Below are 23,931 nucleotides of genomic sequence, written 5' to 3'. Positions count from 1 at the left end.
ACAGTCTGCAAGAGGTGAAGTTAGCTCTTCGGAGAGCCACAGATTAGGGGGCGGTGGTTTCGCTAGTAGCTCTGCATAGCCCTTGAACATTAACACAGTCCCAGGCGGCAGTCCAGACCAGGGATTGCATGCCTTTGGTGGCTACATGCATCATGGGCATTGACATAGTCCCCTGCTGCTTCATGGCCGTGGACTCAGACATGGCCCTCAGTGGGTGGCAGCATGGGCCAGGACTTCATCATGGCCTCAGATGGCAGCATGAGCTACTCACATCAGGCTGTTCCTCTCCACCCTCACGTCTCCAGTTCTACCTCTCATTTTCAGTGCTCAGGCCATTCCGCTTCTCTTTCTCTCCCATGTGTCCACCACATTCTTTTTTTTTTTTTTTTTTTTTTAAGATTTATTTATTTATTATTATGTTTATAGTGTTCTGCCTGCATGTACACCTGCAGGCCAGAAGAGGACACCAGATCTCACTATAGACAGTTGTGAGCCACCATGTGGTTGCTGGGAATTGAACTCGTGACCTCTGGAAGAGCAGTCAGTGCTCTTAACCACTGAGCCATCTCTCCAGACCTCACCACATTCTTGAGCATCTGATGCAGTGATGCAGGTGGGCCATGTAGTGGGTTTCTAGACCTCTATTGTGTACTTTAAGTTTAAAATAATTGTGTGTGTGTGTGTGTGTGCGCGCACACGCATATGTCATGGCACACATGCAGAGGTTAAGGGGACAACTCGCAGAGTGGATCCTAGGGGTCAAACTCAGATTGCCAGAGTCGGCAGCCCGTGCTCAATGACTCTTTTCTTTCTTTCTCTAATTGCTGCCATTCTGACTGGGAAAGCCAGGATCCTTGCACAGTTTTGCTTTGCGTCTCTCTGATGACTGGTGAAGGACAGCCTTGGGTTTTGTATTACAGCAACATAAAGTGAAGTGGGACCCCAGGGAACTCCGTAGTACAAGTTGGCAGAAGGATGGGAGGATGGGACTAGAGGTGGAGGCCGGCTTGCTGGCTCACCGATGATGAGCTACTGCCTCTTCTCAACAGGGAGGCAGGAAACAGGGGGCTGTGACCCCCTCACAAGAGGGTCAGGGAGCTGACGTGAAGCCTGGCATCCTGTCTGCAAAGAGGAGGCAGACACAGATGTGCGCAGCCATCCTCAGCTGCCCAAAAACCTCCCCTACACGCTTAAGGACTCCAGCTCAGGCTACACTGACATTTATGGCTTTGACACAGAAAAGAATTTCAGGACTAGCCAGAGTCGGGGATTTTTATTGAAGATAGCTCTTTTTCCTCTGTTGGTTTGGCTGTTTTTGAGACAGTGTTTTTCTGTACTGGAACTTGCTTTGTAGACCAGGCTGGCCTTGAACTTACAGAGATCCATCTTTGCCTCTGCCTCTGTATGCTGGGATTAAAGGCACGCACCACCATTGCCTGGCTTTCTTTTTTTAAATAATTTATTTATTTTAGGGGGATGGAGAGATGGTTCAGTGGTTAGGAGTACTGGCTGCTCTTGTAGAGTTTAATCCCCAACACCCACATGTAGGCTCACAATCATCTGTAGCCTCAGTCCCAGGGGATCCCATACTCTCTTCTGGCCTTCTGGGGCACCAGGCAAACATGTGGTGCACTGAGATCCATGCAGGCTAAGCATCCATATGTATAATTTTAATTTGTTTTTATTTGTTTATGTGTGTATGCATCCATGCAGGTAACTGGAGGCCAGAAGTGGACTTCAGACCCCCTGAAGCTGGAGTTATAGGCGATTATGAGCGGCCCAACATGGATGCTGGGAACTGAACTCAGGTCTGCTGCAAGAGTAGCCAGTACTCTTAACTGCTCCGCCATCTTTCTAGGCCTCTATTCAACAATGTATGTGTGTGTGTGTATGTATGTATGTATATATATATATATATATATATATATATATTCAACAATATATATTCATATATATGTATGTATGTGTGTGTGTATACACACACACACACACACACATACATGTATTTCTTCAAGACAGAATTTCTCTGTGTAGTTTTGGCTGTCCTAGAACTTGCTCTGTAGACCAGGCTGGCCTAAAACTCAAAGATACGTCTGCCTTTGCCTCCAGAGTGCTGAGATTAAAAGCGTGGGCTACCACCACCTGGCTCTATATATTTTTTGAAAAAAAAAGTATGATTTTATTATTGCATGTATGGTTGATTTGCTGCCTGTATTGTACGTCTGTGCCTTGTGTGTGGTTCCTGAGGAGGCCAGAAGGGGGCTCCTATCCCTTAGAACTGGAGTTATAGATGGTTGTAAGCCACCATGTAGTTTTGGGGAATTGAACCTGGGTCCTCTGAAAGAGCAGCCGATGCTCTTAACCTCTGAGCCATCTCTCCAGTCGCCCTCAAGATATTTTAATATAGGCTGATGCACGTGGTTTAAGAGAAAAAGAGACCGGGCATGGTGCCGCACGACTTTAATCCCAGCACTCTGGGAGGCAGAGGCAGGCAGATTGCTGTGAGTTTGAGGCCAGCCTGGTCTACAAAGTGAGTCCAAGACAGCCAAGGCTACACAGAGAAACCCTGTCTTGGAAGAGAGAGAGAGAGAAAGAGAGAGAGAGAGACAGACAGACAGAGACAGAGAGACAGAGACAGACAGAGACAGACAGAGACAGAGACAGACAGAGACAGAGAGAGACAGAGACATCCAGGGAAAGAAAGACATGCCTGAAAATTTGAATGTGGGCTTTTCAAAGAAGAGTCACAAGGCACAGAGAGAAAGATTCACCCAAGTAGGGTACAGACTCCTCAAGACTGCTCACAAGGAAATGTCTTAGCAGTAGTCATACAGAACATTTTAGTGGCTCAAGTCAGAAGGTCACTGAGATGCCCCTCCCCCTTTCTCTCAACTATAAGTGAGATTATGGGATGGCTCAGGAGGTGCCTTTGGTGGAATTATAATTGGATCCTGTAGAACCAGAAGACACTGGTTGCACAAGCGGTTTAGGACCTGGGCTTTCCCGTAAATGGGTTTTCTGGTAAGATTCCCAGATGACTGCAGGATTGGGACTAGTGACGCTGCTGAAATCTTTGCTTCCCTGCCAGACAGAGGCTTCAACAAGACTCCCCTCTCAACCTGTCCTGCCTCAGTCCCAAGGCTAAGGCAAAGCAGCCTTGAGTTCCAGGCTAACCTGGGCTACACAGCAAGACTGTGTCTTAAGCAAAATAAGACATAAATTGACTGTGAGAACCTTGAAATAACCAGGAAGGACAGCAAGGGGCACAGCGTTGGCCCAGGCTTGTGCATGTACTGATGGCAGTGTGAGTCACCTGTTCATCGGGACCCTGACCAGACTGACTACAGATGTGGTCACTGCAATGACATTGACTACATCTGCTTTGGTCTCATCATCAACAACAACAAAAGCCCAGGCTGGGCATGTCCCAGCTGGCTGGATGCTAGCCTACCATGCACAAAGCCCTGGGTGCCATCCCAACTCTAAACTGGGTGCGAGGGCACATGCCTTCATCCCACTACTCAAGAGGTGGAGGCAGGAGGATCAGGAGCTTGAGCTGGAGACCAATCTGGGCTACATTTTTTTAAAAAGTAAAATATGAATTAAAACAATCTATGACAGTGCACTATAGGGACTTCCACATGAGGAAGGGCCAAGTCTCCATCTTCGCCAAAACAGAGGAACCAGACAAGAATTTGTTCTCAAAGTTCCAAGTGGCAGGTGCTGAGCCACAGCAGGAACTTCCTAAAGGGACTGAAATCACAGAGGTGACAACAGCCACATCTAGACACACCTATAGGAGGAGGGTGGAGAAGGAGGGAGACAGAGACTGGGAAGGGGGAGATATAGGGAGAGAGGGGAATGGAAAGATACTTTGGTTTTGCCTTTCTTCCTGTCATCTATTCTCCTCTACCTCCTAAGGTCTATCCCTGGCTATAAGCAAGGGAACCTGGGAGATGTAGTTTACAGGATTTGCGTGATGAAGACCTTGGGGAGACAGGTAAATAGAGGAATGGAGAAGTTAAGGACCACAGAAGCCATAGGTTGTCTGTGGTAGTGACCATCTCCCTGGCATTGTTCAGGGAGGATACATATTACGATCTTGATAAAATGGCCCTCACAGGCTAGTAGGTTTGAATACTTAGTCCTTAGCTGGTAGTGCTTTTTAGGAAAGCTGAGAACTGTTGCAGGATATTTAATCACACTGTGAACCTCGAGATTGTGTTGTTTGCTGGAAAAACCTGTTTCTAGTTGTGGGGTGGCTCGGGCCTAGCACACACCTTTAACCCAAGAGCTCTCGACTGGAATATTTCAAACAGGATCAAATAAAGTCAACCACAGGTCAGGAGGCAGAGCAAGCAACCGATTGACAAGAAGCGAATACAAGATTAATAAGGGAAAAACCTATAGAATAAGAGGAAGTCAGGAGGATAGAGAGTGAGACAGGCAGGAAGTAGAAGGAAGGAGCACTCAGCTTGAGGGTTTTTGAGAGGAGGGAGAGCAAGGATTCCTTTTGGGACATTGGCTGAGGTCCGCTGGGTGCTTTCTCTGCCTCTCTGAATAGCAGGCTTTCACCCCAGCATCTGGCTCCTGAGTCTTTATTGGTAAAAATCGAACAATTGAGATTTTGTTAACAAATGAACAAACAGAGAACCTAGTAGAACCAGATGGTGGGGAGTGGGCCTTGAAAGTGCTTGGCCTGAGCCTCTCCTTCCTCATTTAAAAGATGTCTGTCAGGAGACTCCGCCATGCTTTGTGGCTGCCATACGTTCCCACCACGATGGAGTGTGATCTAACTGTAAGCCAGCAGGACTGGAAAGATGGCCCAGTGGGTAGAGTGGTTGCCAAACAAGCACAGGGACCTGGGAGTGGATCTTCAGCCTGGTCTACATAGAGAGTTCCAGGACAGCCAGAGCTAACCTGTGAGACCCTGCCTCACTAGACAGAAACAGGTGCAGTGATGTGCTGGTTGTTTTTGTCCACTTGACACAAACCTAGCATACCTGGAAAGAGGGGATTTCTCTTAAGGAGTTGCCTTCACCAGATTGGCCTGTTGGGCATTTCTCCAGGGTGCTTTCCTAATTGTTGATTGATATGGAGGACCAAGCTTACCATGAACAGTGCCATCCATCAGCAGGCAGTCCTGGGCTGTATGAGAAAGCAGGCTGAGGACGCCATGGAAAGCGAGGCAGTGAGTAGCACTCCTCATGGTCTCTTCTTGCCTTGGCTTCCTCCAGTGATAGACTGTATCCTTTCTTCACCCAAGTTGGTTTTGGTCAGTGTTTTAGCACGTCAACAAAGAAGCAAGCTAGAACAACTGTCGTGTGTTTACAGTCCCAGTGCAGGAGGCAGAAGGATCCACCCCGCAGCATCCTGACCAGCCTTGCCTGAGTCAATAGGCTCCAGGTTTAGTGAGAGGTTCTGTCTCCAGAGTAAGCTGGAGAGTGATGGAGGACAGTGGACACAGACCCGAGGACCCCATAGCCTGTGAGAAGCCGCTGTGTCCTTTCAAAGGCGGCTAGCCTGCCAAGAGCCAATCTCCAAAATCCAGCTCTTCTTGTGAAACTCTCTTGTGGGGATACCTCTTTACCTACTAGCTGCCCGGTCCAGACTGGACTCCACCACAGCCTTCTCCTGCCTGCTAACTATGAATTAGCCAATCATACCAGATTGTGAGGCTGACTCCAGCCAATGGGATGAAACACAGTCATCGACTGATAAGAGTGAAAACTAAGGGACGGTTCCTAGTGTGCTTGCTCACTAGCTTTGGGTCATGACTCTCCTTTTTACAAAAAGAAATTGTATTGCCAGTTTACTTTCAATTTGTTCATATTTCTTTGTGCAACTTAGGATTTTTTTCCAACATATGCACTTGCAAGCATGTGAACAGGTGCACACACGCACATGCACACACGGTGAGCCGAAATAAATGTTTCCATAAATTTCCTCTTCCTTAACTTGGTTCTTTCTCCTACTGATGAGAAGATGGCCTTGCAGAGGTTATGGTCCTGGAATCCAGACTGGACAAAGGCGCCCCTCCCAGACCCCATCTATGCTCGTTGTACAGTACAGCTCTGCCCTCCCAGCCTAAAGAGCCCTCCAAGGACTGTCCCCTTTGGGGGACAATGGGTTAGGGGATGGCTGGAGATGCCTTCTGAGCTAAGATCCTAGAGTTCTCCAGGGCTTTGATAACAGGCTCCCAATCATCTACCTATGTGTCACTGATGCCTCTTGACAGACAACTTGGGTGAAGAAACAGGTGTCTTTGTGTGTGTGGTGATGTTGGGGTACAAACAAGGGGGCCAGAAAAAGACACTGTATGTCCTTTATCGATTTCCAGCCTACTGCCTTGAGAGAAGGTGGCTCACTCATTCCAAAGCTTGTCATCTCTACAAGCTCCCAGCATCCACCTGTCTCTGCCCCCCAGCTCCAGGGTTATAGTCACATGCAGCCATGCCCAATTTTCACATGGGTACTTAGAATCTGAACCCAGGCTTTCATGTCTTCATGGGAAACACTCCTGCCCACGGAGCCATCATCTCCCCTGCCCAGGAAAAAAAAGGGACCTTTATCAAACAGGAAACCTGTTTGGCTAAGGTCTCCTGGTGAGGTATTGGCACCAGTACCTGCTGGCCTCCTGTGCAGAACCATCCCCAGCGTGCTCACTGGCACCCGTTAGAATCTGTGAGATGAAGGCCGGCTGCGTCTTTTTTGTGGATTCGTGTGTGGCGCATGTGTGATGCGTGTGTGCATGTGCATGTGGGGATCAGAAATCAACCTTAGGTATGTGTTCCTCAATCATTCTCCACCTTAATAAGCATGTGGGTGCATGCAGACACCGGACATGGGTGTCTTCCTCTATGTCTTTCTGTCTGGCTGCCTGAGATGAGATCTCACTGAACCCACCCAACACTGGTTTCCAGTTAGGCTGGCTAGCCAATGAATGCTCAGGATCTGCTTGCCTCTGCTCCCCAATCTCCCAGGCCTCCACCGCCCTCCATTTTGTATGACCAATTTCCCTGTAATCTAACCACATTCCTGTTCCTACCTCAACCCTCCCCCTTACCACCACCCCCACAAAGAGAAAGAATGAAAGGAAGGAAGGAACAAAGGTGCCATTCAGAGACTTCAGAAAGGGAAGGTGACTGGGGACACTCCTGGCTAGTACTGAGGAGCAGACAAAGACTGCAGAGTCTCCCAGAAGAAGACCAGACAGGGATGCTTGCTATTCATATGTAAATGAGGCATGAGGGCTGGCTAATATTTTGATTCTCTTGAGAAGTCTGTCATCTTCCACCAATAAAACTGAAGAGAGATGTGGCTGAGGAGGAGGGAGAGCTTTCACCATAAGGACCTATGGAAAATGGGTGACCTGAGGGAGGGCCCATGAGATGCCCTCTTGTTTGTTTGTTTGCTTGCTTGTTTTTTTGCTTTTTGAGACAGGGTTTCTCTGTATAGCCTTGGCTGTCCTAGACTCGCTTTGTAGACCAGGCTTGGCTTGAACTCACAGCGATCTGCCTGCCTCTGCCTCCTGGGTGCTGGGATTAAAGGCGTGTGCCATCACACCCGGCTCAAGGGATGCACCCTGTTGAAGGATGGATCACCCACCTGCTCATCCCACTGCTGGTCCAAGTGTCCCTTCTGCTCATTACTCCACTCTCACCTTTTAATGTTTTTCTTACACATTAAAAAAAATTATTTTTTATGTCTGTGCATATGTGTGTGCATGTCAGAGGACAATTTCCATGAGGGTCTTGGGGACTGAATTTAGGTCATCAGCGTTGGTGGCAAGCGCTTTTACCCACTGAGCCATCTCAACAGCCCCTTTTTATGTGTTTTGTTTGTTTTTGAGATAGGGTCTCAAGTATTTCAAATTGGCCTCAAATTTGCTGAGAATGATTTTTTGTCTCAAACTTTTATTTATTTATTTATTTACTTATTTATTTATTTTTAAGCAGGGTCTCTCTTTAAACTATAAACCTGTAGGTCTCCACCGTTTGGGGTTCTAAGACCAGTGGAAAACACAGATATTTGCGTTATGACTCATAACAGTAGCAAAATTACAATTACAGAGCAGCAATGAAATAATTTTATGGGTGGGGTCACCACAATGTGAAGAACTGTATTAAAGGGTCCCAGCGTTAGGAAGGTTGAGATCCGCAGCTTTATAGCCTTGCCTGGCCTGGAACTGGCTATGTAGAACTTGCTGGCCACAGAGAGCTCCTAGTGCTGGGACTGAAGGTGTGTGCCACCATGACTGGTGTGTGTGTATGTGTGTGTGTGTGTGTGTGTGTGTTGAAATAGTGTCTTATTCTGCAGTCTTGGCTGGATAGAGACCCACCACACAGCCCAGGCTGGCCTTAAACTTCCAATCCCTCGGCCTCTGTCTGCCTAGCACTGGGTAACAGGTGTGCACCACCCCAGGCTTTGCTCTTTGGCTTCTCGCCACCTCTGCCCCACCTTCCCCCCTGACATTCACTCCCTCCCCAACTTCTAATTTCCCAGTCAGTGCCTCAGTTTTCCTGTTAATTATTGAATCTCTTTTTCTACTATCCCCCACCCCCACCCCGCAGTTCCCCTGCCCCATTTTAATCGTGGGAAAATCCTAGGAAGGTGAATTGACAAGCACGTGACAGCCCCCCTCCCCCATCTAGTGACCTTTCACACCTAGGTTTATGGAGCGGGAGAGTTGGGGGCTGCTGAATCTGGCCCCCGGCTCCCCTCGTTCACCGGTGTCAGCTCCCCACCTGCTGGCAGAGACCCCACTCTACGGCGCTGTCGCCCCGAACCGGGCTGGGGGCGGGGCTGGGGGCGGAGCCCGCGACAAAGGCTGGGCGCGGGGCGGGGGTGGGGTGGAATCCCGGCCGCGGGCGAGGCGGGGAGGAGGCGCTCGGGTCGCCCGGGCGGGCGGGCGGGGTCGCGCCTGGCGGCGGGTCCCCATTACCCAGGCGCCTGTCGGGCGGGGGGCGCGTCATGTGGCCGCTCACGGTCCCGCGGTTGTCGCTGCTGCTGTGGCTGCTCTGCCCAGGCCTCGCCGGACAGGTAGGGGCCCCGCGGGCAGGTGCAGACGCTGGGGAGCGCTGGAGGGGACCGGGGCTGGAGGGGTCCCGCGAACAAGAGCTTTAGGGTCCCACCAGCCTCCCCTTCAAACAAATGCAGGATGGCGAGGGGCGTATGGGGAAGGTCGCACGCAGCAAAGGAGGGGCTGGAACATCCACCCTCCTTTGGGGAAACCCTGGGGACACCCAATGCAACCTCAATTTGGGGAGATTGAGGAGATCCTCGTTTTGGGGTTCCAACCCCCTCGATGATCCACAGCTCACACCCCACCATGTAGGTGTGAGATTGGGGAGGGAAACTTCAGGGGGGCGTTGGGGTGTCGCCCGTTACTTGCCCATCTTGGCTAGGATGTTTAGCTTCTAAAGCTCCCCCATCCATTGCCTGCACCCCTATAGTGGGGAAGGGGGCGGGACTCACGTGTAAATGACTGACAGGGATGTGCACCAGGTGCTTGCAGCTGCCGGGTGCCAGGGAAACGTGTGTCTTTGTGTTGTGGCTGGGTGTGACCCAGGGGAGTTTGTGTGTGTGTGTTCAAATGTGAGTGAATTGGGGTGTGACTGGAAGAGGGTGCTTGTACGTGTGTGTTGGAGGGTGTGTGAGTGGCAGTGGGGGCGGGGTGACCGAGGGCCGGTGTGATGATAGATGAGAGTTGTGGGTCTGTCTGTGACTGGCTGTGTAACCTGGCATGAGGACTTGTGAATCTCTCTGGTGTGTTCAGCGGCTCCAGCTGTATGTCAATAACGGGGTGTGACAGTTGTCCTCATGGCTGTGCCCAGATGCCTGGGTTCTCCAAAACTCGAGTGGCAGTCAGGTGTGTGGCCATGTGAGGGCACTCTGTGCCTTTGGTTGAATACATCAGTCTAAAACGGGGTGTTCAGGGTGACAGGCTGTGTATGCAAACGTGACATCCAGGCCCTGTGTGTATTGCCTCTTTGCACACCGGTTCCTGGTCTGGCAGATGCAGTGGCTCCCTGTGGTATCCCGTCTTTCGGTCAAGCTTAGAGAGCTTTGCAAAACGTGGAGGGTCCAAGCTTTCTTCTAGTATTGAGAAATCTTATTCCTCCTCCATTTTAGGGATGGGAATACCCCGGAGATCTCATGTGTGAGCGAGTCAGGAAGCTGGTATCAATAAAACAGTATCATAATAGCAAACATTGTAGAAAGGCTGATGGTCAGGCTTGTACCACAAACACAGAAGGAGCTAAGGTGCTGAATCCTCTGGATGCCCTACAGTAGCGTGACAAGGTGAAGAGATGGGGAAACTGAGGCACAGAAAAGTTAGGTCAGCCGCTTAAGCCCAGACAGCGCAGGAGCAGCACAGACAGGGTAGAACAGAGGCTGTCTCTCCTGAACGTCATCGCACTTACCATTTGTTAAATAATCCACTCTACACTGCCTGGGTAGACATGACTAGGCGGGGTTTCCAGGTAGGAACTCACAATATCAAGGTCTGACCACCTTTCCTCTTCTGGCTAAGACAAGAGGGAATCAGGAGTAGTTACACGCGACTGCCTGCGCTGACAGAGACAGAGATTAGGATCCGTGTAGGATTTCTACAAGGACAGGTTGTGAGGTCACCTGCTTTCAGCCCCCATCTCAGCAGATGCACGCAGGGACTGGGGGCAGGTGCAGCTGATTGGGCCAAGTGTGCACTCAAAAGAAACTAGACACAGCACATGTAAAAGAGGAAAAAACAAAAAACCCCAACAACAATAACAACAACAACAACACACACACACGTGAAAAATGGCTGGAAAAGATGAACCAGGAGGGGAAGCAACTTTAGTTTCTGAGGGTAATTGAGTCACCTCCTAGATTTCCAACCCCATGGCCAGTTTGATGAAAGACCCCATGGATTAGAGGGTGGGAATGGGGCGGGGCTGATTGGAGATGGGGCTAATCAGAGAGCAAGGGAGGGGCCGCATGTCGGAGCACGTGGGGTGGGGGTGGGGTAGGTGGGCGAGGTGTTGAAATAGGGGTCTCTTGGGACATCAGTCACTGGCTGCACTTCTCCAGGTGTCCACTGGGGGCGCCACGTAACGGCTAAAAAATAGCCAGTGGTTAGCATGGCTTGTCTCCACAGGGGGAAGGAGAGAAAAAGGGATGGGGTTCGGAGGGAGGTGGCCCTGCCTATCCACAGGCCCAGCGGAGCCCTTTCTGAGCAATCAGTTCCTCAGCCGTATAGTCACCAGATTTGATGAAGCAGGGAGGCCCAGCCCTCCTGGAGCTGACCTTCAGCGCAGCAGACAGATGAAACCACAAAAATGTGTAAAACAGCTCCAAGAGCTGCATCTGTATATAATCCTATGCACATAGGGGGGAAAAAATCACAAGTAGGAAGCTAGGCATTGTGGTCCACATCTGTAACCCTGTGTGTGTGTCTGTGTGTGCGCGTGTGTCTGTGCCTGTGTGTATGATGTGTGTGTGTGTATGTGTATGTGCATCTGTGTGTCTGTGTCTGTGTGTGTGTGTGTGTGTGTGTGTGTGTGTGAGAGAGAGAGAGAGAGAGAGAGAGAGAGAGAGAGAGAGAGAGAGAGATTAGGAATTCAAGGTCATTCTCCCTCACATCCAGAGTTCAAGGCCAGCCTGCGCACCCCCTAAAGGAGATTAAAGAGTGGATGGAGATAGGGGTGGCGATCTGGAGCAATGGCTCAGAGGTCAGAGGTCAGAGGTCAAGAGCGCTTGGTGTTTGTTCTAGTTCGCTTTCTGTGTTGTGGTACAGCACTCTGACAAATGCCGGTTACTTGGCTTATACTTCAGGTAGCAGGCCATCACTGGGGGGGGGGGGGGCGGGCCAGCACTCAAGCGGAGACCATGGTGCACTGCTTTTTGCTCAACCAGCTTATACAGCCCGGCCTACCTGCCTACAGATGGTGCTACCCACCCTGGGCTAGTCCTTCCTATGTCAGTAAAGACCATACCTCACAGGCCTGGCCACAGATCAGCTCACAACCACCAGTAAATCCAGTTCCAGGGGACCCAACCCACTCTTCTGGCCTCCAGAAACAGGCACACACACATAAACTGAAAAATAAAAAGTAAATCTTCTGTTGTTGTCATCATCACTGTTCTATTCGAGACAGGGTTTCTCTGTGTAGCCCTGGCTGTCCTGGAACTCGCTCCGTAGACCAGGCTGGCTTCGAACTCACAGAGATCTGCCTGCCTCTGCCTCTTGAGAATGGTGTGGGCCACCACTGCTGGGCTCGTAAAAGTAAGTCTTAAAGGAATGAGAGTGGGTGCTGGGCATCCGAAGTCTGGTTCGCGAGCTGGTGTCACAAACACTTCCCTCACTGAGCCAGCTCTCCGGCCCAAGTGCAAGATATTAGAGCTGCAGAGACCCTGACAGCCCAAGCCTGCCATCTCCTCTTGGAGACTCGTCCTCTTCTTGACACCCAGAAGTCCTCCCTGAAGTCTAGCTTTGCATTACTTTAAAATATTTTAGGTTTTATTTTTGTTTTTTTGTTTTTGTTTTTTTTTTTACTCAGGACCTTTGGAAGAGCAGCCAGTGCTCTTAACCCCTGAGACATTTTATTTTATTTTGGTTTTTTTAAAGACAGGGTTTCTCTGTGTAACAGCTCTGGCTGTCCTGGAACTCGCTCTGTAGTCCAGGCTGGCCTCGAACTCACGGAGATCCGCCTGCCTCTGTCTCCCAAGTGCTGGGATTAAAGGCATGCACCACCACCACCACCTGGCAATATTTTAGGTTTTGTTAAGACAAAGTTATTTGTAGACCAGGATGGAGCTCACCATGTAGCCAAGGATAGCCTTGTACACCTGATCCTCCTCTACCTCTCGAGGTAGGGTGACAGGTGCAAACCCCACACCTACCTTAGCTTCATATTAGTGTTATCTGGGCTTGGGGCCAGTGCTTTTCCGGGGTCCTCACTGGAATGGGATGACTAGTTCAGTTTACCCATGTGTCCCGGGGCCTTTGCACGCTCCCTGCCCTCCTATGTACCTGGGTGCTGCTCCTCTAGAGACAGTTACTTCAGTGCCTCCTCCTCTTTTGGCTTAAATCACTCTCTCTAAGATGCCTGTTGTGACCAGCCATCTAAAATCATTTATTGGAGACTGTTACAATGTGAAGCAAGAGCTGCTCGGACACACCTAAGCACTGCAGGCCCCACAGCAGCCAGCCTGAGGCCCGAGGGCATTATGGGGTAACTGGCAGGAGAGAAGCACACAGAGAGTGGAAACAGTGCGTGAAGGGATGGTTTCCTCACGCTGCTAAGAAGAGTGGAAAACTGAAAACGTAAGCATTGAGGTGACTGAGGGCTGGAGGTGTGTGGACAGGATGCTTGCCTGTTGTGTAGGAAGTTCTGAGCTCCAGTCCTCCACATACACACAAAACCGAGCGTCCTGTCAAATGCCTATGATTCTAGCACTTGGGAGGTGAAGGGAATTCAAGGTCTTCCTCCACTACAGAAATTCTGAACCTGTGGGTTGTGACGTGTTGGGGGCTGAATGTCAGACATCCTGAATACCAGATGTTTGCATTATGACCCATACCAGCAAATTACAGTTATGAAATAGCAACATAGTTTTATGGTTGGGGATTGCCACAAATGAGGAACCGCATTAAAATGTCACAGCAGGGGGCTGGAGAGATGGTTCAGAGGTTAAGAGCACTGGCTGCTCTTCCAGAGGTCCTGAGTTCAATGCCCAGCAACCACATGGTGGCTCACAGCCATCTATAATGAGATCTGATGCCCTCTTCTGGCCTGCAGGTGTACATGCAGATGGAGCACTCATACATAAAATAAATAAATAAAATCTTTTTAAAAAGAAAAAAGAAAAGGCCAGGTGGTGGTACACGCCTTTAATCCCACCACTTGGGAGGCAGAAGCAGGCAGATCTTTGGGAGTTCGAGGCCAGCTTGGTCTACAGAGTGAGTTCCAGGACAGCCAGAGCTGTTACACAGAGAAATCCTGTCTTGAAAAACAAAAAAACAAAAAACAAAAAAAGAAAAAAAGGTCACAGCACTAGTAAGTTTAAGAACCTCTGCTCTATTACATAACATAGAGTGTTTGAGACTAGCTTTGGCTACATGAGACACCCTTCCCCCCCCTGCCGCCTTCCCCCCCAGACACATCCCTCCCCTGCTCTGAAAACCAAACAAATCAGGCTGGGGTATAGCTCCACCTCCTCCCATTACAAAATGGGACCCTATCACAAAACAAGACAAAACAAAATAAAATGTATGATCTACATAGTTCTGGGATTTCCCATAGAATCTTTTCTGGTTGCTGTTAACTTCAGAACGCAAACCCCCGGAGAAGTGGGGAACCCAGTACCAAGGGAGGGGCCTGAGATCATTGGTGTGAAGCCGAACCTGAAATTTCATGGAGGAACGTGCTGAACTTGCTTATCTTTTCCAAGGTGTTAATATCCCAGCTTGACTGGGGGCAGGGAAATCTGGATAAACTGCAGGAAGAGCCTCCTGGGGCTGGGCCCGGGCCCAAAACTGAGGAGCTGGGGCGACACCTAGTGGTGGAGTGAGGTTTGTGCAGGATGTGAAAGGTGTGTGTGTGTGTGTGTGTGTGTGTGTGTGTGTGTGTGTGTGTGTGTGTGTGTTCACCCATGCTTGTGTTTATGCATATATGTATGAGTGTGTGTAAGCATGTGTGCATGTGTACATATAAAAAGCAGACATGCCTCAACTGGGGCTCCTCGGAAGCACTCCACTTATTTTTTGTTTGGTTGGTTGGTTTTGATTTCTCTGTGTAGCCTTGGCTGTCCTGGAACTCTCTCTCTTTAGACCAGGCTGGCCTCGAACTCACAGAGATCTGCCTGCCTCTGCCTCCAGAGTGCTGGGATTAAAGGTGTGTGCCACCACTGCCTGGCTTTTTTATTTGTTTAAATCACGTTTATTTATTTGGGAAGAGGAGACTTCTTGGCCTGGTACTCACGTGGAAGTCAGAGGACAACTTTGGGGAGCCCTTTGGGTTCCAGGGTGGAACTCAAGTCTTCAGGTCTGGAGGCAAGCTACTTTAGTCTCGAACCTTCTCGCCCATCACATTTTGTGTTTTTGAGAGAGGATCTCTCACTGTCCTGGTGCTTATCAAGTACGGGCTGGGTACTGTCACCCCAGGGGTGACAGACTGTGCTCCCACATTCAGAGAGCCAAGAATCCACACTAACCCCCAGGACAGCAGCAGTCCTGTTACACTCGGTACATTCGTGCCTCAGGCCAATCCAAGAGGAAGCAGGAACCGTGAGAGTGGTCCTAAGGTGCGTTTGGAAAGCCCATTCACCTCAGTGCCCGGAAACCCAGGACTCTCCTGGTGCCTGCTCCTTCTTCACCCCCCACTCCCATGTGCAAGTGTGTATATGTTAGCATGTGTGTGGTGCATGTGCTTGTGAGGGCCAGAGGTTGGCATCTGTGGTCTTCCTGGGTTGCTTTCTACTTTATGTTGTGGCACTATCTCTCCATGACCTGGAGCTGCTGATTTGGTTAGTCTAGCAAGTCAGCTGTCCCTAAAGATCCAGTTTCCTCCTTGTGAGGGCTGAGATTCCAAGCAGTCCGTGTCCACGTGACATTTACGTGGGTGCTGGCAACCTGAAGTCAGGTCTCCACCCACTGAGCCATTCCCCCAGCTCCTACTTTCTCTCCTTAAAAATTTTATTTATTTATTGTGTGGGCATGTGTCTGATTCTGGAGGTCAGAGGACAGCTTGGAGGAGTCAGTTCTCTCCTACCATAAGGGTCCCAGAGCTAGAACTCAGGTCATCAGCCTTGGCAGCAGTTGCCTTTGCCGTCTTGCCATCTCTTTTTCACAGAATTCTAATGATCTGTACTACTGGGTGCCGAGTCCTACTTTGCAGACAGAACTATAAAATGTTACTGCACAAAATAAAGAAATCCAAAATTAAAGCCAGTCAAGGCCACGGAGAGGATACACAACTTTTTATCCCTGAAGTTATCATCAAGAAAAACACAGTAGGGCTGGAGAGGTGGTTCAGAGGTCAAGACCACTGAGTGCTCTTCCAGAGGACCCGGGTTCAATCCCCAGCACTGACATGACAGCTCACAACTGTCTAACTCCAAAGCATCCGACATTCTCATACAGACGTACGTGCAGGTAAAACACCAATTCAGATGAAATATGAATAAATAACTTTTTAAAAAATTTATAAAAGAAAGAAAAACACAGCAAACACACCAAGAGATGGATACTTTCTTTTACTTGTTTTTCTGGTAACTTCAGAGTGAGGCACTGGAGACACAGAAAGATGAGATACAGCTTGCTGTGGAGTGTCTGACAGTTCACAAGTCCAAGAGACAGATTTAAGCTGGTCATGGTGGTGCATGCCTGCCATCTTAGCCCTCTGAAGGCTGAGGCACGAAAACTGAAAGTTGAAGGCTGGCATGGCAACTTAGCAAGCCTTTGTTTCAAAATAAACTAAAAAGAGGCTAGGGACATGGCTCATCTGTAGAGTCTCTGCCTAGAATCCCAAGGGAGGGGCTGGGGATATGGCTCAGTGCAACACAAGTGCTGTTTATAGATGATGATTTCCCAACCTGACATGAGCTGGAAATGCATGGGTTCTGAGGATGGGAACTCGGGATGGGTAGGGATGGTACCCATGAGATGTGGATGGGAACTCAGGTCAGGTAGGAATGGTACCTATGAGATGTGGACAGGAACTCAGGATGGGTAGGGATGGTACCCATGAGGTGGATGGGAACTCAGGATGGGTAGGGATGGTACCCATGAGATGTGGACGGGAACTCAGGTCAGGTAGGGATGGTACCCATGAGATGTGGATGGGAACTCAGGTCAGGTAGGGATAGTACCTATGAGATGTGGACAGGAACTCAGGACGGGTAGGGATGGTACCCATGAGATGTGGACGGAAACTCAGGATGGGTAGGGATGGTACCCATGAGATGTGCATGGGAACTTGGGTCAGGTAGGAATGGTACCCATGAGATGAGGATGGGAACTCAGGTCAGATAGGGATGGGACCCATGAGATGTGGATGGGAACTCAGGATGGGTAGGGATGGTACCCATGAGATGAGGATGGGAACTCAGGATGGGTAGGGATGGTACCCATGAGATGTGCATGAGAACTTGGGTCAGGTAGGAATGGTTCCCATGAGATGAGGATGGGAACTCAGGATGGGTAGGGATGGTACCCATGAGATGTGCATGAGAACTTGGGTCAGGTAGGAATGGTACCCATGAGATGAGGATGGGAACTCAGGTCAGATAGGGATGGTACCCATGAGATGTGGATGGGAACTCAGGATGGGTAGGGATGGTACCCATGAGATGAGGATGGGAACTCAGGATGGGTAGGGATGGTACTCATGAGATGTAGACGGGAACTCAGGTCAGGTAGGGATGGTACCCATGAGACATGAGGTTAGAGGGGAATGTGAAAGGATGGTTGTAATCTGGCTAGAAAGACCTTGACTTCTAAGTTAAGGGTTTCAGAAGTTGTTAAGTTGTCAGAAAGCAGCACAGGGCTGGAGAGATAAGTGGCTGTTCTTCCATAGAACCCAGCTTTGGTTCCCAGCACTCACATGGCAGCTAAAAACTACCTGTAACTACAGTTCCAGAGAAACAGATGCCATTTTCTGACATACACCCCAGGCACCAGGCAAAACGCCCACGTGCGTAAAACAAACACACACACACACACACACACACACAACTGCTAAATGATCAATGCAATGAAGGATCATCATGAGTTCAAGGCCATAACAAGACCCTGTCTCTCAAAATCCAAACAAACAAAGCTCAGCATTAGTTTTGGAGATGGCTTAATTGGTACAGTGCTCAGGAGCCACAGAAGATGGGTGTGATGGAGCACTCTTGTGATGCCAGCACTGGGAGATGGAGGCAGGAGGATCAGGAGTTCAAAACCAGATTTGGCTATATAGCAAGTTTGAGGCTATCCTGAGGTATGTGACATGATGTTTTAGAAAAGCAACCAAAGTGGCGGGGGGGGGGGGGGGGGGCTGGCATCAAAATTTGGTTCTAAGTACACCAAAAGTTCATCGTTTCTGGTATGAAATTAGAAAATCCAGCATGACCTAGTTTAACCCCTGCTGGGAACTTGCACATCATCTCACTCAATATTGTGACCACAGAGGCCTCTGCAAGTCACAGCATAAACAAAGAGATAAAAAAAAAAAAAATCACATGGAGTAGATGCATTTGCCCATGAAGATTCTGAGAATCATGCAGCTGAGAGATGGCTCAGCAGAATTTTTGTCCCTCTTTCAGGGGACCCAAGTTTGGTCCCTGGCACCCACATCGGGCGGCTGACAACTGCCTATAATTATAGCCCCAGGGCATCTAACACCTGGGGTTTCTGACTTCTGTGGGCGTTACACTCACATGTGCACACACTCATATGCAGTTATACACACAAACATAAATAGAAATAAATAAAAGAGCCAGGCATGGTGGCTCACACCTTTAATCTCAGCACTCCAGAGATAGAGGCAAACAGATCTCTGAGAGTTCAAGGCCAGCCTGGTCTACAAAGCGAGTTCCAGGACAGCCAGGGCTGTTGCACAGAGAAAACCTGTCTCAAAACAAACAAATAATAAATAAATGAATAAAAGAATCTGTGAATTATGAAGATCTAATATATATGACCAGAAATGGGGTTGCTAGGTTATGTGGGAAATAAATAAAGTTTCTAGTAGATATGAAAATAAACCATTATTCTGGCTGTTTCACATCTTTCGGATTGCTGGTATGGTCTTGTTTTCCCTTCTGAGATATTCTGATGGCCACAAGATAGATTCCTTTCCCTTGAGGGGCTAATGGACACTCTAATGACTCATAATATTAAGTACCTGTTACTGGCATGTAGATAGCTCACACAGATTAAATGTCTGTTGTTGTTTGTACATGTGTAAAGGCTGTTTAAAGGCATACACCTGTGCATGGAGGTGTGTGTGTGTGTGTGTGTGTGTGTGTGTGTGTGTGCACTTGTACATGTGTGCATGTGCATTCAGAGGCCAGAGGTTGGGTGGCCTCCTGGATTGTTCTCCACCCTATACGTTGAGGGAGGACCTCTCATGGAACCCGGAGTTACTGGTGGGAGCTAGCTGGCTCCCGGTATCCCCCAGGCCCTCCTCCTGAGCACTGAAGCAGGCTAGCCAACACACCCACTGGCACCGTGTGGGTTGTGAGTCCAAACTCCCATCCTCGTGCTTGTGTAGCAGGCATTTTACTCCTTGAGAGTCCCCCCCGGCCACTCCTCCTGACTCCAGGAGATGGGGATGGGGGAGGACAGAGGCTCATATAGTCAGCATGGCCTTCAGCTTCTTGATCCTTCTGCCTCGGCCTCCAGAGTGCTGGGGTGACAGGTGTGAAGTATCACACCAAGTTTATGCGGCCTGGGGATGAAACCCAGAGCTTCACACTAGGAGAGCTCTCTGCCCACTGAGACAAATTTCCAGCCTTTTTTTTTTTTTTTTTTTTAACTTTTTATTTTGAGCTGGGCTCTCATTTTGGGGGCTGGGGTTCGAGACAGGGTTTCTCTGTGTAGCCTTGACTGTCCTGGACTCGCTTTGTAGACCAGGCTGGTGGGCTCTCATTCTTGATCTTCCTGCCTCCGCCTCCCAAGCAGCTGTTGGATAAAAGTAGTTAGGGGCAGAAGTGTTTGCTTTTACAACGCACGGTTTCTTGGTCTACAGAAACAGGGAAGTCAAGGTGTCCAGAGCTTGTAAGAGCTGGTTTCATTGAATCCATGGTCAGGCACAGAGAGTGCAGAATGCAATCTAGTGTTCAGCTGGCTTCCTTCACTTTTGGACAGTTCAGGGAGTGTGCATCTAGGGGATGGTGCTGCCCATAGTGGGCTGGGTCTTCCCATCCCAGTGAATGCACTCAAGACAGTCTTCTACTGACATATCAACAGGCCAGCCTAATCTAGACAATCCCTCATTGAGACTTGCTTCCTATGTGAACTGGACTGTATCAAGTTCACAATCAAAACTGACATCACACCCACAGAAATGAAGATAACTGTTCTGTATTTTCTAAAGATTTATTTATTTATCATATATACAGTGTTTTGCCTGCATGTACACCAGAAGAGGGAACCAGATCTCAGTATAGATGGTTGTGAGCCACTATGTGATTGCTGGGAATTGAACTCAGGACCCGTGGAAGAGCAGACAGTGCTCTTAACCTCTGAGCCATCCCTCCAGCCCCCTGTTCTGTATTTTCTTCCAAAACTTTACTGTTAGATGGATAATCCATCCAGAATTGGTTGGTGTGTGTGTGTGTGTGTGTGTGTGTGTGTGTGTGTGTGTGTGTGTGTAAGTGTGAGTATATGTATTAGTGTGGGTGTGCATGTGTGGAGTGTATGTGCACATTTGTGTAGCGGTCAAAAGTCAACCTTGAGTGTCATTCCTCAGGAGCCAGCCACTTTATTTTTGGGAGACAGTCTCCCACTGACCTGGAGTTCACCAAGTAGCCTAGCCTAGCTGGCTAGTGAGGTGCAGGGATGTCCTGCCTCCCTAGCACTGATACAGACAAACACCAGCATACGTCGCTTTTTCTTCTTCTTTTAAAAGCTATCTTATTTATTCTTTGATAAATTCATACATGTATACAACATATCTTGTTCCTAGGTGGGCAGTGGTGGCGCATGCCTTTAATCCCAGCACTCAGGAGGCAGAAGCAGGCAGATGGCTGTGAGTTTGAGGCCAGCCTGGTCTACAAGGTGTGTCCAGGATAGCCAAAGGCTACACAGAGAGACCCTGTCTCAAAAACCAAAAACCATAAAAACAAAAAATCAAAAACAAAAACACAAAACAACATGTCTTGTTCCTGCCCACTCCCAACCCCCCTGTCCGCCTCTTCCCTAACGCCCCAACACATTTCCTCTCCACGTTTATGTTCTTTCCTATTATTTGAAGCCCACCAACACCAATTAGTACTTCCTGCTGGTCTTGCTTGGGTCTTGTACAGGTAGCTGTACCTACAGTAAAGTTCATGAGTGCAGTGGCCATGCCATGTCCAGAGGCCAGCATGTCACGACATTCCTCTCCATCCTCTGCCTCTTACAGTCTTTATGCCTCCTGTCCTGTGATGATCCTGAGCCTTGGGTGTGGGGGCTGGGCGAGGAGGTTTGGTATAGATGCCCCCCAGCAGCCCCCATGTTCAGCATTCAGCAGTTATGAGTCTCTGCATTAACTGCTGCACACTGCAGAGAGATGCTTCGCTGCTTACGGCTGAGAGCAACAGTGACCTATGGGTAGAAAGGTAAATAATTAGAAGGCAGTTTGACAGCAAAACAACAGTGGTAGGTCGCCCCCTAGGAGCTACAGGCTTCAGACCATGGGCTTTGCAGAACCAGGCAGGAGTTCCTTTCTGTGCGGTAAACCTCAAATCCAACAGGAAGTGGTTGGTTACCGCCACAACCACCATTCCACTATTGCACCAGTGGCCACGCCTTAGCCAACAGGAAGTGGTTGGTTACCACCATAACCACCATTTCACTATTGCCCCAGTGGCCACTCCTTGCCCAGCAGGTTGGCAGGACTCAGCACTGAGTAAGACCATCAGGGCTTTTAAAATGCGGGTCCTAGGGGTCAAACTCAAGTCCTTGTGTGTGCACAGCAAACTTTACCCACTACCATATCTTCCCAGAACCCAAAGATTGATGTTTGTATTTACTGTGAGGTAGGAGTCCACTTCCACTCCTCCCCACTATGAATCAGTCCAAATGAATCAGCTCCATAAAGATCCTGAGACCAAATGTTGGGTGACTTTGGGAAAGTTTCTCAGCATCTCTGTCCTTCTATGCCCTCATTTGTTTTTTTCTTCTTTAATTTGCTGTTCTAGGGATTGAACATAGAGTCACATGCATTCTGGGAAAGCACCACTGAGCTCCATCCCCAGGCTTGTTAACTCATTTTTAAAAATTCTTTTAAATTTATTTATTTATTATGTATACATTGCTCTGTCTGCTTGCACCCCTGAAAGCCAGAAGAGGGCATCAGATCACATTATAGATGGTTGTGAGCCACCATGTGGTTGTTGGGAATTGTACTCAGGACCTCTGGAAGAGCAGTCAGTGCTCTTAACCACTGAGCCATCTCTCCAGCCCCACTCATTTTTATTTTTTAAAAAAGATTTATTTATTTATTGATTGATTGATTGTATATGACTGCTTTATACCTGGAGGCCAGAAGAGGGCACCAAATCTCATTATAGATGGTTGTGAGCCACCATGTGGTTGCTGGGAATTGAACTCAGGTCCTCTGGAAGAGCAGGTGGTGCTCTTAACCTCTGAGCCATCTCTCCAGCCCCTGTTTAACTCATTTTTAAAATGGAGTTTATTGCTGTGTGTGGTGGTGTACACCTTTAGTTCCAGCACTTGAGAGGCAGAGGCAAGTGAATCTCTCTGAGTTCAAGGGCAGCCTGGTCTACACAGAGAGTTCTAACCTCACTGGAACCACACAGTGAGGCCCTGACTCAAAAAGGAGATGGGGTGAGGAAATGGCTCAAAATATAAGTAGGAGCCGGGTGGTAGTGGCACACGCTTTTAATCTCAGCACTCCAAGGCAGAGGCAGGTGGATCTCTCAGTTCAAGGCCAGCTTGGTCTACAGAGTAAGTTGCAGGACAGCTAAGACTACAAAAAGAAGCTACAAAACAGAACAGAACAGAACAGAACAAAGAAAGAAAAACTCCAGGAGTCTGGCACCCACAGAGGAAGACACCTGGCCTACCTACTTGAAGCACGCGTACATGTGCATCCACACTCACAGGTGTACAGACATGAACACCCATGAGGGCTGGCTTTGGCTGTGTTTTGAGGAAAAGGATTGTGGAGGGTGGATGGATATACTCATTTATTTATTTAGGTTTATCAGAGTGGCTTACAGGCTGTGGTCCAGCTAGTCCAGCAATGGCTGTCTACCAATGGAAAGTCCAACAATCCAGTAGTTGTTCAGTCTATGAGGCTGATGTCTCTGCAGGTCTTCACAGTATATGCTGGAGTCCCAATGCCAGTGGAGGAGTAAACTTGCTAGAAAGAGTGAGGGCAAGCTGGCCAAGAGCAAAATCTTCCTTCTTCTATGTCCTTTCTATAGGCTGTCACAAGAAGGTGTGGCCCAGGTTAAAGGCGGATCTTCCCATCTCAAAGGGTATGGATTAAAAGCGAGTTAAAAAGAAAACCCCTCACAGGGGTACCCGGCCTCTTGAATTTTAGTCAATTCCAGATGTAGCCAAGTCAGCACCCAAGAATAGGCATCAAAGGCTGGGCAGTGGTGGCTCACGCCTTTAATCCCAGCACTCGGGAGGCAGAGGCAGGCAGATCGCTGTGAGTTCAAGGCCAGCCTGGTCTCCAAAGGGAGTCCAGAACAGCCAAGGCTACACAGAGAAACACTGTCTCGAAAAACTAAAACCAAAACAAAACAAAACAAAAGAATAGGCATCACAGTGTGTAAGGATGGGAATATTTGCCAAGTGTGCGGCAGGCATGAGGCGTCATTCTAGCACTTGGATGTGGAGGCAGAAGGACTGTTGCAGGTTCAAAGCCAGTGAGGGCTGTGTGGCCAGTTCCAGCAGGGGCACGACGTCACAGTGAAACCCTGTAAAAAGAGACTGGATGCAGCCCAGTGGGTAGAACGCTTGCCTAGCTTGCACAAAGGCCTGGGTTCCACCCTGCAGCTCTGCAGAAGTCAGGGGTAGTGATGCAGGCCTCTTATCCCCAGCGCAGGAGCAGAAGGCACGAAGATCAGGATTCAGGGTCAACCTTCCTTGGCTGCATAGTGATTTCAAGGCCAGCCTGGGTTATGAGACTGTCTCAAAAAATAAAATACAAATAAAGCTGCTTCATACAGGCATGGGTTACAAACCCGAAAACAGGGCCGGGCGTGGTGGCGCAAGCC

General features: G+C 49.0%; 1 protein-coding gene across 1 annotated transcript in view; it reads left to right on the top strand.

Moving 5' to 3' along the window:
* Positions 1–8,922: 8,922 nt before the first annotated feature.
* Positions 8,923–23,931, top strand: part of Olfm2 (olfactomedin 2) — an 81,559-nt gene continuing 66,550 nt past the window's right edge. The window contains exon 1 of the mRNA XM_051155962.1: positions 8,923–9,042. Coding sequence (XP_051011919.1) covers positions 8,974–9,042 — 69 coding nt within the window. The 5' untranslated portion in view covers positions 8,923–8,973. The remainder of the gene's footprint in view (positions 9,043–23,931) is intronic.

Source organism: Acomys russatus, chromosome 14 (assembly GCF_903995435.1).
Source record: "Acomys russatus chromosome 14, mAcoRus1.1, whole genome shotgun sequence".
In the NCBI taxonomy this organism is placed as follows: Eukaryota; Metazoa; Chordata; class Mammalia; order Rodentia; family Muridae; genus Acomys; species Acomys russatus.
The sequence above is the reverse complement of the archived record's forward strand: the minus strand, read 5'-3'. Positions and strand labels throughout refer to the sequence as shown.